Below are 11,902 nucleotides of genomic sequence, written 5' to 3'. Positions count from 1 at the left end.
ATTTCTTCTGTGGCCTAAAGATGAACAATCTAAACAGGCCAAAAATCTTATTATTTAAGATCTATAAATTCTTTAAAAATTACATGTCCCTGCACCTAAACTGCATTTTTTTCCCCCTTTGGCCTATTGCATAACTTTCTACTACATTTCACTAAAATCTGTCAACAAGTTAATAGATATCCCATTAAATAGCACACAGACAACAGAAACATGACCTCCAAGGTGCAGGGAATTACACAACTGCAGTTTCCAAGGCTTTTGAAGGCATATAAACAGATATAAGCAATCCAGTAATTCAGCCCAACATTGGTTTACACACACACACGCAGTGTGGTGATTGTTGTTAGTACAAAGCCTCAAGGTTTGTTGCTCTTCAGCATCAAGTCATGACGCACTGGTGTCACTGCAGTGCCGTTTTATGCCAAAAACCTTTTCAAGGTTTTGAGAGAGGCCAAACCATGCTATCGGAAAGACAAGACTAAAATAGATGTCCCCTAGATTTTTCCCGAAGATAGTGTGATATCAGTGAGTCTGGCGTCCTTCACCCTCTATCCCTCCCAAAGGGGAGGCTACGGCAATTATGAGGGAAGAAATCTGTGACAGGTAATGGGATTGTCTCTGCTTTTAAAGATTATTATGCTTCTCGAGGGATGTGCAGGTGGTATAATACAACTTCCTCTCCTTCAGATGATAGGCATATCATTTATATCTTTAGATCAGATCCTGCCCTCAGTACAATACAAAGACAGGGAGGCATCACAACACATTTCCATCCTCACATCTCTGAACATTTGCGCCTGACAATAGCCAGAGAGATTTTTTTTTTCTTCACAGGATGTTAAGAGTCATAAGTCAAGACATGCAATAGAGAGATAATCGCAGTAGCACTGTAAGACACACAAAAACTCAATAACAGAGCAGCTCTGTGGGCCTTGTTGGCAGCCAATTTTGATGATTTTCATGAAGTAACTATTTGAGGTGAGAATGTTACTCACGTTCCCACTTTGCATGAAGGCAAGCAGAATTTGCCAAAAATAAAAGGAGTGTTATCATGCCTTGTGCAATGACAGACTTGGCTAGATTAAATTACCACAGACAGGCAGGCTATACATATCCAGGCCTCAGAAGAGGTGTTATGCAATGCTCCGGTTTCTCAAGTCTGTTGCTACCTAAAGCCAGTAAGTGATAATAATGGAAATGAAATACAGGTTTTTGTTTTGTTGTTTGCGCTGAGGTATAAATGAACCGCATCTCAGACTGAAAACTGAAAATGGCCGCAGGTTAAGAGATGTCTTGCTGAGTCTCACTGCTAATTTTGTTAATTTTGTCATTGCTAATTATAATGAGTGCTCTTTTCACCGCTCAAATGCTTAGAAGAGTGGAAAATGACTTGCTGTTATTATCAAATGTTATGACTTTGAGATTGTATTCGTGTTTTAATCATCTTTCTGAATATATGATTGTTTGAATATATGCTTCTTTAGCATTATTAAATAGTAGCATTCATTATTTGTCCTTTGCTGGGCAGAAACAAGACTCACAGAAAATGTCATGTAAACACCGTCTGTATACTCCATTCCAAAGCTCATGCTGTTGCTGGAAGTATCCACATGGAATCTGGCTCACTGAGCTACTGAACATCAACCGCCATCCAAGTCCATGTTCATGCAGTTAACAGCAACCACCGCCACACAGCGCCGCAGTACAGCAGGGAAACAAAACAAACAGGAAAGTAAATAAATACCCAGTCATGATTTGTTTTGTCTGGGAGCACGTGGGTAAAGCATCACACTGTACATAATTGCTTTGGACAGCTGTATTAAAAGAGACATAGCTAATTGTTTCTGCGTTTGAAGCCGCCTTAGTGCCGGCCGTTGACACATGCTGAACCGCTGTCTGCATTTCGAGTAATTCTGAGCAACTGACGAGATGGAAATCAAATTCTAAACATGTCACGTGGATAGAATTACAGAGCCTTAGTCTGCTTTAGTTCATAAAAATTCTGCACAGCTGGTTTATCCACAGAATGCCTAAACGGTGGAAAAAGAGCAATTACAGCAATTATCAAGCTTTGCGTTTCTGCCTGCTCATGGCACAGGGACATGCTTTTTACCCTCTTGAAGATAATCGAAGGGTTATGGAAATATGCAAATCCTGTCTTCATGTGTTTGGAGGATGTGGAGAAGGCTAATGATCATGTTCCCTTAGGTGTTGCAGGAGTAACAGCACAGCTTACTGCCTGCCACCTCTCCTGATTTGTAATATTCAAAGACAGCAAGTTGAGAAAGTTTTGGGGGACATCAATGCACAGTAGGAACATGAGGCCAGTTTTGTGATAAAATACCACATTGCTGCTGCCTTTATGCCAAAGTTACCATCACTATTTTTGTAAATTCAAAGGTTTTGCGATGATTATGACCTCCACAGCAGTCACAAGTTCCCTCTCAGATAAAGGTCACCGGCCCCATCCAGGTGAGAGAGCACATAGCTGCAACAACACGAAGAAGATTTTGAAATTTTGACTGCCACTTTGGAACATTAGCTGCAGTAATGTTTGACCTGCATGTGAAAAATAACGAAGAAACACAATCCACGGCTTCTTTTTTACCTTCATCTGTGGCCACATAATTTGGATGGATCCTGTGGCAAATGGCAGAAACTGACAGGAGGAGGTGGACAGCCTCAGTAGAAAGCAAAAGTCACCTCTTTTTGGAGGTTTTCAAAGCACAGAGATACGACTCGGTGAAGGAACATTGAATAATTCAGAAGGTCCAGAGTTGGACGGGGCTCTGAAACATTTCAGGGATAACAGATATTCAGTGTTTTAAAGCTTCTGTTTAGCTGTTGTCAGGGGATACGAAATCTCAAGCCGTCACTCTGACAGACCATGACCAACTATGAGAGGAGGAACCTGAGGAAATTGCTTGGCTAAAACATGCCTCTGATACTTAGCCCTCCCAAGCATGACCCCGATTAAGATGGGTGGATGGTTGGGATATTTCAAAGCGAAAGAGGTAGAAACAGAATTTTTATGAAACTGTAGACTCCATAAGCTTATCATACCATTAATTAATCTTATAATATTCGGTTTTTATTTCAACTCCAAGCATGAAAATGTGGAAAATGGTGTTTTAGCATCCTTAAGAACAGCACTGGCATTTATCATCACGCTATTTCAGCGAACACAATGCTGAATTTACTACAGCGACATTGTCATTTGGCTTCCCTGAACCCTTTTAATAGCTTGGGTTTGTCCATTCAACCATGCTGCGGTGAACGGAGGTGTTTCTTCAAGTCATAACAGCACAAAGTGCATCTATCAAACTCTGTCATCGGCGCAGGGAAGGGCTTTTAGACGGATATTTATTAATGTGATTTGCATGACAGACTTTTTCCTGTCAATACGGGTAACATCTGCTGGAGAGGAGAAATTTGAGGCAGTTTTGTCTTTAAATCTAGCCAAGACTTTTGTCTGCTGCACAGCTTGCAATTGTTATCACGCTGACAAAAATACACAGATGTAAGCAAGCATTCCCACAACACCCTGAGGAGGAAAACAGTGCATCATAGCTGCTGAAAATGAATGCAGACTTAAATGGAAAGCGGTGAGACATGAAATGCATATGGAAAGAAATATACTGTGCTGCGAGCAAACTGGCTTTTGGGGTAATCTCAGTGCAAAGACAAGAAGGAGATCAGGCTGGGGTGCATTATTATCATTTAAAATAACAATTATTAATCACCTGTCTTTTATGGTAGATGTATTTATTTCTTACTTGCTAGTGCTAGTGACTCTTACTTTGTGTTTCTTCATTGGTGCTCCACCACACCGAAGCAGCGTCCCTGCATGTGCAAACTTATCTGCAATAAACCTGATTCTGATTCTCACTGCCATCAGTGGTTGAGGCCTTGCAATACAAGATGCGAGGAATGCAGGGTGTACTGCGAAGTCATCTCTCTCGGCACTGACCTTGTTTACAAAAGAACTTGCAGTAGGATGCCCTTGAATGGTGGGAAGCAGCCTACAATGTGCTTTATGATGAAATAACATTTCTGAGTTTCAGGATTTACAGTTTAGTGTGGTGCTGAATGGAGATCTATTTGAAGACTTAGATAGAAAATCCTCAGAAAGACATAAGAAGAAGGAATGTGTCAGTTACTGTGTGGGCTGGTAATAGAAAGACGCTCTGTGGACATTGAAGCATAAATGAAATCACTGAACAATACTAGGGTATGACAGATATATAGCATTACTGTATATATGGGCAAATATGCAAATAGAAATGCCAACTTTCAAAGATTAATGCAATCTTTACAAGCAGATAAACTATAATCAGGGGATACTGAGAGCAATTCAGTGGTAATTTTATTAAGCCAAGCATGAACCTCTTTTAATTTATAATAGTTCCTGCAAAGTAATTAGTTTAGGATAATGGTAATGCATCAGCAGCCAACATAGGAATCCTTATTTCCTCTCCATTAAGAGAAAAAAAAAGTTATTCTTTGACACAAGCTTATAGACAAAAGTTGAATGTCACAAAGAGAGGCTGCAAAGGCTTGTGAATATCATCTTCCACAGAGCTTCCACCCTGGTGGTGTTAACAAGACATGAAGACTAACTGTGAAAGGTCAGTGGGAGGGCAAGTATGGATGTGGATGCTCAATTTCCAGTGCAGCACAGTAACTTTTCTTCAGTGGAGTTCATTTCAGTTGTATTACATATGCATTATATATCATGTGCCTGCATGCATTTTTTTATTTTTAGTCCAGAGCATTATATACCATAGAAGGGAAAATCCGGTCTCTATGATCTAGTTTACCTACATATCTGGCTCTTGGTATTCAGGTCTGCACCAACACAGATCCTGTTAATCACTTTAACAAACATTGCATCTCCTGTGTGGCATAAATCAAAGCAGGATACAGTCGTGGCTCCATCAATGGGGCCTAATCTAAATGTATCAGCTGGTGTTAACTCAGGGACAGAAAATCCATACACCTTGTGTGTGCATAGTCTGCTGTAGATATTGTTCTGTCCTGTGTATGACGAAGGGCCAACGTGGACCAATTTGCAAATAAAGCCAGGAGGTAAAACACAAAACAAAAGGCCATCAGACAATATTAGATCCAACGTAGAGCATGCATTATGATGAATACGTACAGCATCATGTTTTATGCTCACAAGAGTAAGCATCTTAAGGGTGGTGACCGGGAATCCTTTTAAGCCAAAGCTGAGGTAGAGTGAGAGATTAAAAACGAGATGCTTTACAACCACCCATTCCCCTCCAACATGCTAAATTCAGGACAGATTCATTTTTATGGACAAGCATCTGAAGAAGCACTGAGTACTTACCACAGAAAGCTACAATTACATACATAGTATCAAACATGATTTCTGTCTGGATGGGAGTGGTGGACGTTGGGTTTCAGTAGAACATTACTGCCATCTAGTGCTTGTAACTGCCTACAGGCTTAGAGACAGACACCAGTATGTGTGGTCCTCTGAGATTTGCTGTATTTTCTTGATTGAAAACTGAGGAAGGGAGGAAGCTATGGGTCCATAAATTCTGGGAGAAAAGTGAAAGTTGCTTTTGTTTTGTTTTTTTTTACCAAGTAACCATGGCACTCGACCTCATGCAAACTCCACTTGAGCTGCCAAATGGTCAAAAATTAGACTCTACTGTGGCAGCCTAATGGATGTGTGCAAATGCATCTCTTTAAAGTGAAGCGTGTCAGCACTGAGACATCTTGCATGCTCAGTCAGCTAAGATAAAACAGCTGCGTTTCTTTAAAATATGAAAACAGAGATAGCTTGGAGTTCATAAATCATGACTTTTGGGACATTGCTTGACTACAAATTCCTTTTCTGGAATTTCTGCTAAGCATGAAACATCTGGATGACACAGGGAAACTCCTCCTGGGTCCTTGATAAAGATTTAAATAATGTTCTTGTCGGAATATCTCTCATTTGTCTGACAACAAGTCTGGATGTTCTCATTGCTTTTAGACAAAATGGACTCAGGTTTGCAGTTCCTAGAAAGCACATTCAGTTTGATTGACTTTCTAAATCATCGATCTTCATGCCACAGTCCCCTCCAATCATTTTTTCAATCATTAAATCTTCAAGACTTCACTGTGCACACTTTGCTTCACCATGATGAGATCTGCCTCCATGTTAGAATGTTAATGAATGAACCTTCAGCAGCCAGCAGAGGGAGGTAATAATGTATGCGCTTAGTAGGATTGTGCTATTCAAATCCCCAGGGAGAGATCCTCAGCGAGAAGGTTAAATTTTCTCGATTAAACCCCCAATCAACTTCGCTGCAAAAACTGCAGAAAATAAATGAATAATTACCAGCACAAAGCCCATTATTAAACATTTAGCCATGCAATGGACCAGTGCAGAGGCGTGGTAGCCATAAGTGTGAAATTAATTGATAACAATGTCACACTTCTTCCATCTTTGCTCAGTTGGGGAAGTATGAACGTGTTTGTTGAAAACAAGTTAATTAGGGGTAATGATGTTAAGAGGCTTAACATTTACATGAACTTATATTTTTTTCATCTCCAAATTTCTGAGGTATTTATGTAGCAGAGGGTGTTTACCAGGCTGCTCGCTGTCCCAGAAGAAATGTAAAATTAATGATGCAGCACAGTGTGTTCCTGTAATGCCGCTTAACTCTGTACAAGAATGTATAAATGTACTTTGGCAGACTTACATCATCTCCCATTAAGGGTTTTTTAATTACACCCCACCTTCCACTATGCACACAAAAACAGACACAGTAATAAAGACCAGCTTTATTTTGTCTTCTTACAATAACTAGACACATTAAATTCTTTTGTTCCAAAAAAAGACACAAGTGGTCAATCTGCCAGCTGAAAATAAATTCAGAGTTATAAAATTTTGCAAAGCAAACATGGCATCAAACATTGTTGCAATCATCATTTCAGCAAAAATTAGTTGTCCTCTTTATGTTGCCGCTTCTAACAGGAATGAAAAAGTGCTTCTGTTGTTTTGTCACAGTTCTATAATAATCACTTTCTAGGAAAAAGCTGGTGTCTAGTGAACTAAACCAACAGCTTTTGTGTTCTCTTTTTGTAAAACATGAAAATGTTTTGACGTCTGATTAACAAATTCCCAGCTTCATTGACAGAACTGAAGCAGAACCAGCATTAGATGTATTTTCATACAGAATGTCATTGCAAATTGCCTGAGATAAAGAAAATCTGATCCACATGCGAAACAACTGAAACTGGGACACTTTAATGAACTTTTCATATTTTTTCATGAATGACAAGATTTTTTTTCATGAGGGGGAAAAGTTGCATGACACATTTTTTTCTTTTGACCAGAGATGATACTACATGTTTTCCAGTTGCAATATTACTTCCACAACAGATAGACATATACAATACAGTAACATGAAACTCTCTTACTCTACTGTTAACTTGTCTCTGCAATTTTTTTAAACCAGTATTTCTAACAACACAAATGTCAGTTTCTCATAGAGATGAATAATTAGCTCTGTTATAACCACCACTTAAATCATAAGTGACCTGAGGTATGGAGCAGTCTGTGAAGAAGTTTGGGAAGGCCAAAGTGCACAGTGCATTGTCTTCTATAGGCCCTGAAGCAGCCTCAGAGTGACAGTAGGCAGGAGGCTGGGCTGGGCCTGTACGAAGGGTCTCCCCCAGTTTCTTAGAGGGTCCTGAGCAGCTAGTCCAGGGCTCAGAATAGAGGAGACCGCCGACTAAATGGTGAGCATCGTAGGAGGCAGGATCCGGGCCTCCCAGCTCTGGCTGCACCCTGAAAGGCATACCTTGATACAGGTCCTGGTCGCTCACCATGTTGCTGTAATCGGGCCCCAGGAGCTCAAAGAAGTCTGCAGCCTCAGGATTGCCTCGTTCCAAGTCCTTCAGCGACATCCCAGATGTGGAGCTGACTTTGGAGCAGTTTGCGGGCTCGGTAAAGAAAGAAGGAGGCAGATTGCGATGCCTCAAGGGCGGCTTCTTGGCTTTTTCACCCCTTATATCCTTCACAGGGCTGAAGAGTGCTGCCAAGCTCTTGCTCTGTAAGTTGGCCTGGACCCCATCACGCTTAGGTAAAGTTTTGCTCTGCAAAGGGCTTGGCTGAGTCAAGGGGGAGCCTTGTCTCTTTACTGGGGCCTCTGCTACATTTCCAGGTGTTATAATGCCGGTGCACCTTTTGATCTGTTTCTGTAGATACTTCCGGTGGTTGACTTTCCGTTTGGATTTCACTGGCTTGTCCAGAGCCAGCTTGATGTTGCTGGAGGCTGAGTCTATGAAGCTCAGCAGGTCCCTAGTGGTCTCTTTGTAGTCCTCGTCATTTTCTGCCTCACCCAGGAGGCTCCCATCCAGACTTTTTTCCACGTCGTACTCCATCACAGAACCAGGGAAGCAGAAATTCATGAACTGAGGGTTCATGATTGCAGTCTGAACAGCCATTACTCTGTTGAGCCCAGCGGCTACACCTGTGGCATCCACTGTGATCTCTGAACCCCAGATTTCTTCAGAGCATGTCTTTTTTCCTCTGATAAACACTTGGTCCTGATGCTGCTCATGAAGTTCCTGTAAACATTCCAGAGTAGAAGTGACGGGCTCAGAGGAAAGCGAGGAGATCTTTCAGGGGGCCGGGCTAATGATGTCAGAACATCAAAGAGGAGGGGCAAAGGGAGCGCAGGACTTAACTCTTTGCTTGTGCCCGACCACCTGCATCTAAGAGGGATTTGTCTGAAATTCCCTGCTGAGCTGAAGACAATAACCTCTGTCAGAACTCTCCCCCTTCAGTTTAACTGTTTGTATGTGCTCTGAACCAAAAAAGCTTTCATGAAACTGGAGGATATTACTGTAACAGTGAGAAGAAAAGCCTTTAAAATCCTGGTGGATGGAGTATTTCAGCCAGGCAGAACTGAAACACAAAAACCTCTATTAAACCTAGAAGCAAATATCCAGTTTTGTTATAATTCTGACTGTCAAAAAATTATATTTAACCAAAAAATGTGAATAAAAACCATCTTTAAAGTCAAACATTGCATTAAAAATCCTGAACTAATCAACACAGGATTCTTGTTTGCTTTTACGAAACTTATTTAAAACACAACAGAATCATCAACTTTTGTGTCCCCTGCCAAATAAAAAGTTAACTTGTACTCTAATTGTTGTTCCTTTGGATGCTGAAACAAACCCAACTATCAAATCACGGCTCTACAGTAGAGAGAAAAGCTTCTTTTCTGTGGGAAAATCTTTGTGCCTAAACAGATGCCACTATTTGAGAGAATCTTCCCAACTGCTTGCTTGTGTCTTAATCTGCTCATGGCAAAAGTTGATTTCTAGTGCATTCCCAGGCCAGTGGGAATTTCTGCCCTGGCCTGACAACTATTATGGGCTGCCTTTGACATAAAGCCCTACAGGGTCTAAATAGCCTCTATTCTTCGCGCAGCACTGAAAGGGAGCTTTGTGCCAGAGATTCATTAAATTGCACCTCACAGCCCCTTCGTAAAATGGGTCTCAATAATGAACAGTCGATTTAACTAGAAAAGCTGCCGGAGCTGTTAAATTAAAGGGGAATAAAGTGCAGTTCAGGCTCAGTGTGCCAGAAGAAATGTTGACCTTAAGAAATCCTGGGTATGAAACTTCTGTTGTAAACAATAACGTATTTACAGGAAGTTTCTTGGCCAGCAGTGAATACAATGGAGGATGTGTCCGAGCGCCAGACTGCTGTGTTGCCAGCACTTATCTGAATTTAAGTGGAATTTCAAACGCAATTCAAGAGAATTTTGAGCCATTTAAGTGTCGGACAAAGTTTGACTGCACAACAAGAAAACTCGGTCACGCTCTCGGTATATTTTCTCACTTTTCCATCGACCAGAAAATTTAAAAAAAAAACTTTATGTCAAAATCTTTGATCACATTAAAGTCTTTTTTTTCTTATTTTTTGGGATGCTGTAGCGAAACAATTGAAGATACAATAACTGCTGATCCTCTCACTGACTCATTCATAAGTCTGATAGGTGAAAAAGTCTGAAGTGGTGGAAAATTCTTAATGTTAACTCCTGGGAAAGTGACATTTATAGCAGTGTGGCTCGAACACAAGTTTCCGATTCAGGAAAACAAACCTAAAAGCAACAAATCGTTATAAAACAGACAACACTTTCGCTGGCATTGAGAAATCTTTGACACTGAATTTTCATTTGTACTTATTTCTCATGTTTTTGTTAAAATAAGTGCCTCGCTCAAAGTTTTTCATATAAATTCAGAACTTCACTAGACTACAGGCTTTGAATTTATATTCCAAACTTTACTGGTTCATTAGTAGTTCACTGTAATACATGTAGGAGGAAAGCAGCCACATCACAGCATCTCATGGATTCAGTGGAGTGCTGAGCTTTTAATGCCTGCCCAAAGTGATTTCGCCTCCCTCTCTTCGCTAGCGGCACAATTTTGGCAAAGTGACATCATCACAGTCATGGCAGCCATATCCCCCTTTTTTCTAGTCAGGGGGTCTTGGCTTTTGTGCTGGTGGGTCATTCACATCACAGAGCCTGACGCACAGATCCCGGAAACAAGTTTCTATTGTTGCATAAAGGCTGAGAGGGTGAGAGGGGATGGGCAAGGGGCAGACTGGCTCGAAAAATATATATATAAATACACACAACTGAGAGAGGATTTCACTTATTTCTAATCTTGAGAATGCAAATGTGAAAGTGTTTAGTAAATCCCTATAATAAAGCAGTGTTTATTTCAGTGTGTTTGCCACAAATCATCAAACTATGCATTGCATTTATAAAAAAGCTGCATCTCGAGGGGATTTATGTGAAGAATTTCTGATCTGTTGCACCTTTTTCCGCCAGCAAAGTTGTTCCATATTGTTGAGATATTGCTAAACATTACCACCACACACATTCTGAATTTCCTTATTCAGCAGCACCCAGGCCCGAGGGAGCAGGCTGCTCGCTACAACGTGATGTGACACGCACAGCCTTAATCTCTTCCTACTAGTGTGTGGTCCCCCGTCTGAGCAGGGACATACTCGGAGTTTGAGGTTGAGCGAATACTAATAACACCTCTGATTGATGGCCGGTGTCAGAGACACAGAAAAGGCTGGCGAAATTAATGACCTCTCAAAGTCCTGAGAAAAGTTTTAAGGAGGGCATTTAGCGGCGGAGAGCCCGTCCTCCCCCATGTTTAGCTGCGTTTCTCTGAAATTCAGTCGAGGCTGTGACAAAAATGTTGAAAAGTCAGGCGGCTTTTGTGTCTCCTGGTAGAAAATCAACCCACATACCAGCGTAGGACATGTTTCGCATCTGCTTCGCAAGGTCATGTCATGTCAGGAGGTTTTGCTTTACCTAAGAATGTTAAAATGAAAAAGAACACTTCAAAGAAAACTACAAAGTAAGATGACATGTTTTCATTAGCAGTCAAGGTGTTTTTTAGTATTTTTCATGGCTTTTGAGGCTTTTATCTTGACATTTTTTTTTTTTTTTTAAAAAGTGGCTTCTCAGTGAACTACAAAAGGCTTCTTGGTCCCTGCATCCTCTCACCAGCTCACTCTTAACCTTCCATCAACCTCCTCAACCTCTCTGGCACCACAGGAGCTGTATTAATAATATTACTTGCAGGGGGGAACAAACCAGAGCCTTGGTGCCACAATTTAGAGCTTTAATGGCAGCCAGTGAATTAATGCGTGCTAGGGGGAATCCCACAGGTTGGTCCACAGGGGTAAGGTCAGCAGGCAGAGCTGCAATAACCTCCCACCACTCGCTTTATTGGCCTCCTCCGATTGGGTTTTTATTAAATCTCAAGCACGTGCAATTGTTCTTGCTCGGTGGAAACGGAACTTGAAGGCCGTATTCTTTCTAAAACATGACAAACAGTGCGC

General features: G+C 41.1%; 1 protein-coding gene across 1 annotated transcript; it reads right to left on the bottom strand.

Moving 5' to 3' along the window:
• Window positions 1-6,786: 6,786 nt before the first annotated feature.
• LOC111563630 (protein FAM181B) lies at window positions 6,787-8,754 on the bottom strand. The gene is given in 3 exon segments (XM_023262785.3): window positions 6,787-8,633; window positions 8,636-8,706; window positions 8,708-8,754. Coding segments are annotated over 3 exon segments (1,230 nt in total). The 5' UTR covers window positions 8,740-8,754; the 3' UTR covers window positions 6,787-7,506.
• Between the last annotated feature and the right edge of the window lie 3,148 nt (window positions 8,755-11,902).

The sequence above is a fragment of the Amphiprion ocellaris genome, chromosome 7 (genome assembly GCF_022539595.1).
Source record: "Amphiprion ocellaris isolate individual 3 ecotype Okinawa chromosome 7, ASM2253959v1, whole genome shotgun sequence".
Taxonomy (NCBI): domain Eukaryota; kingdom Metazoa; phylum Chordata; class Actinopteri; family Pomacentridae; genus Amphiprion; species Amphiprion ocellaris.
This window is presented reverse-complemented; position numbering and strand designations above follow the sequence as displayed.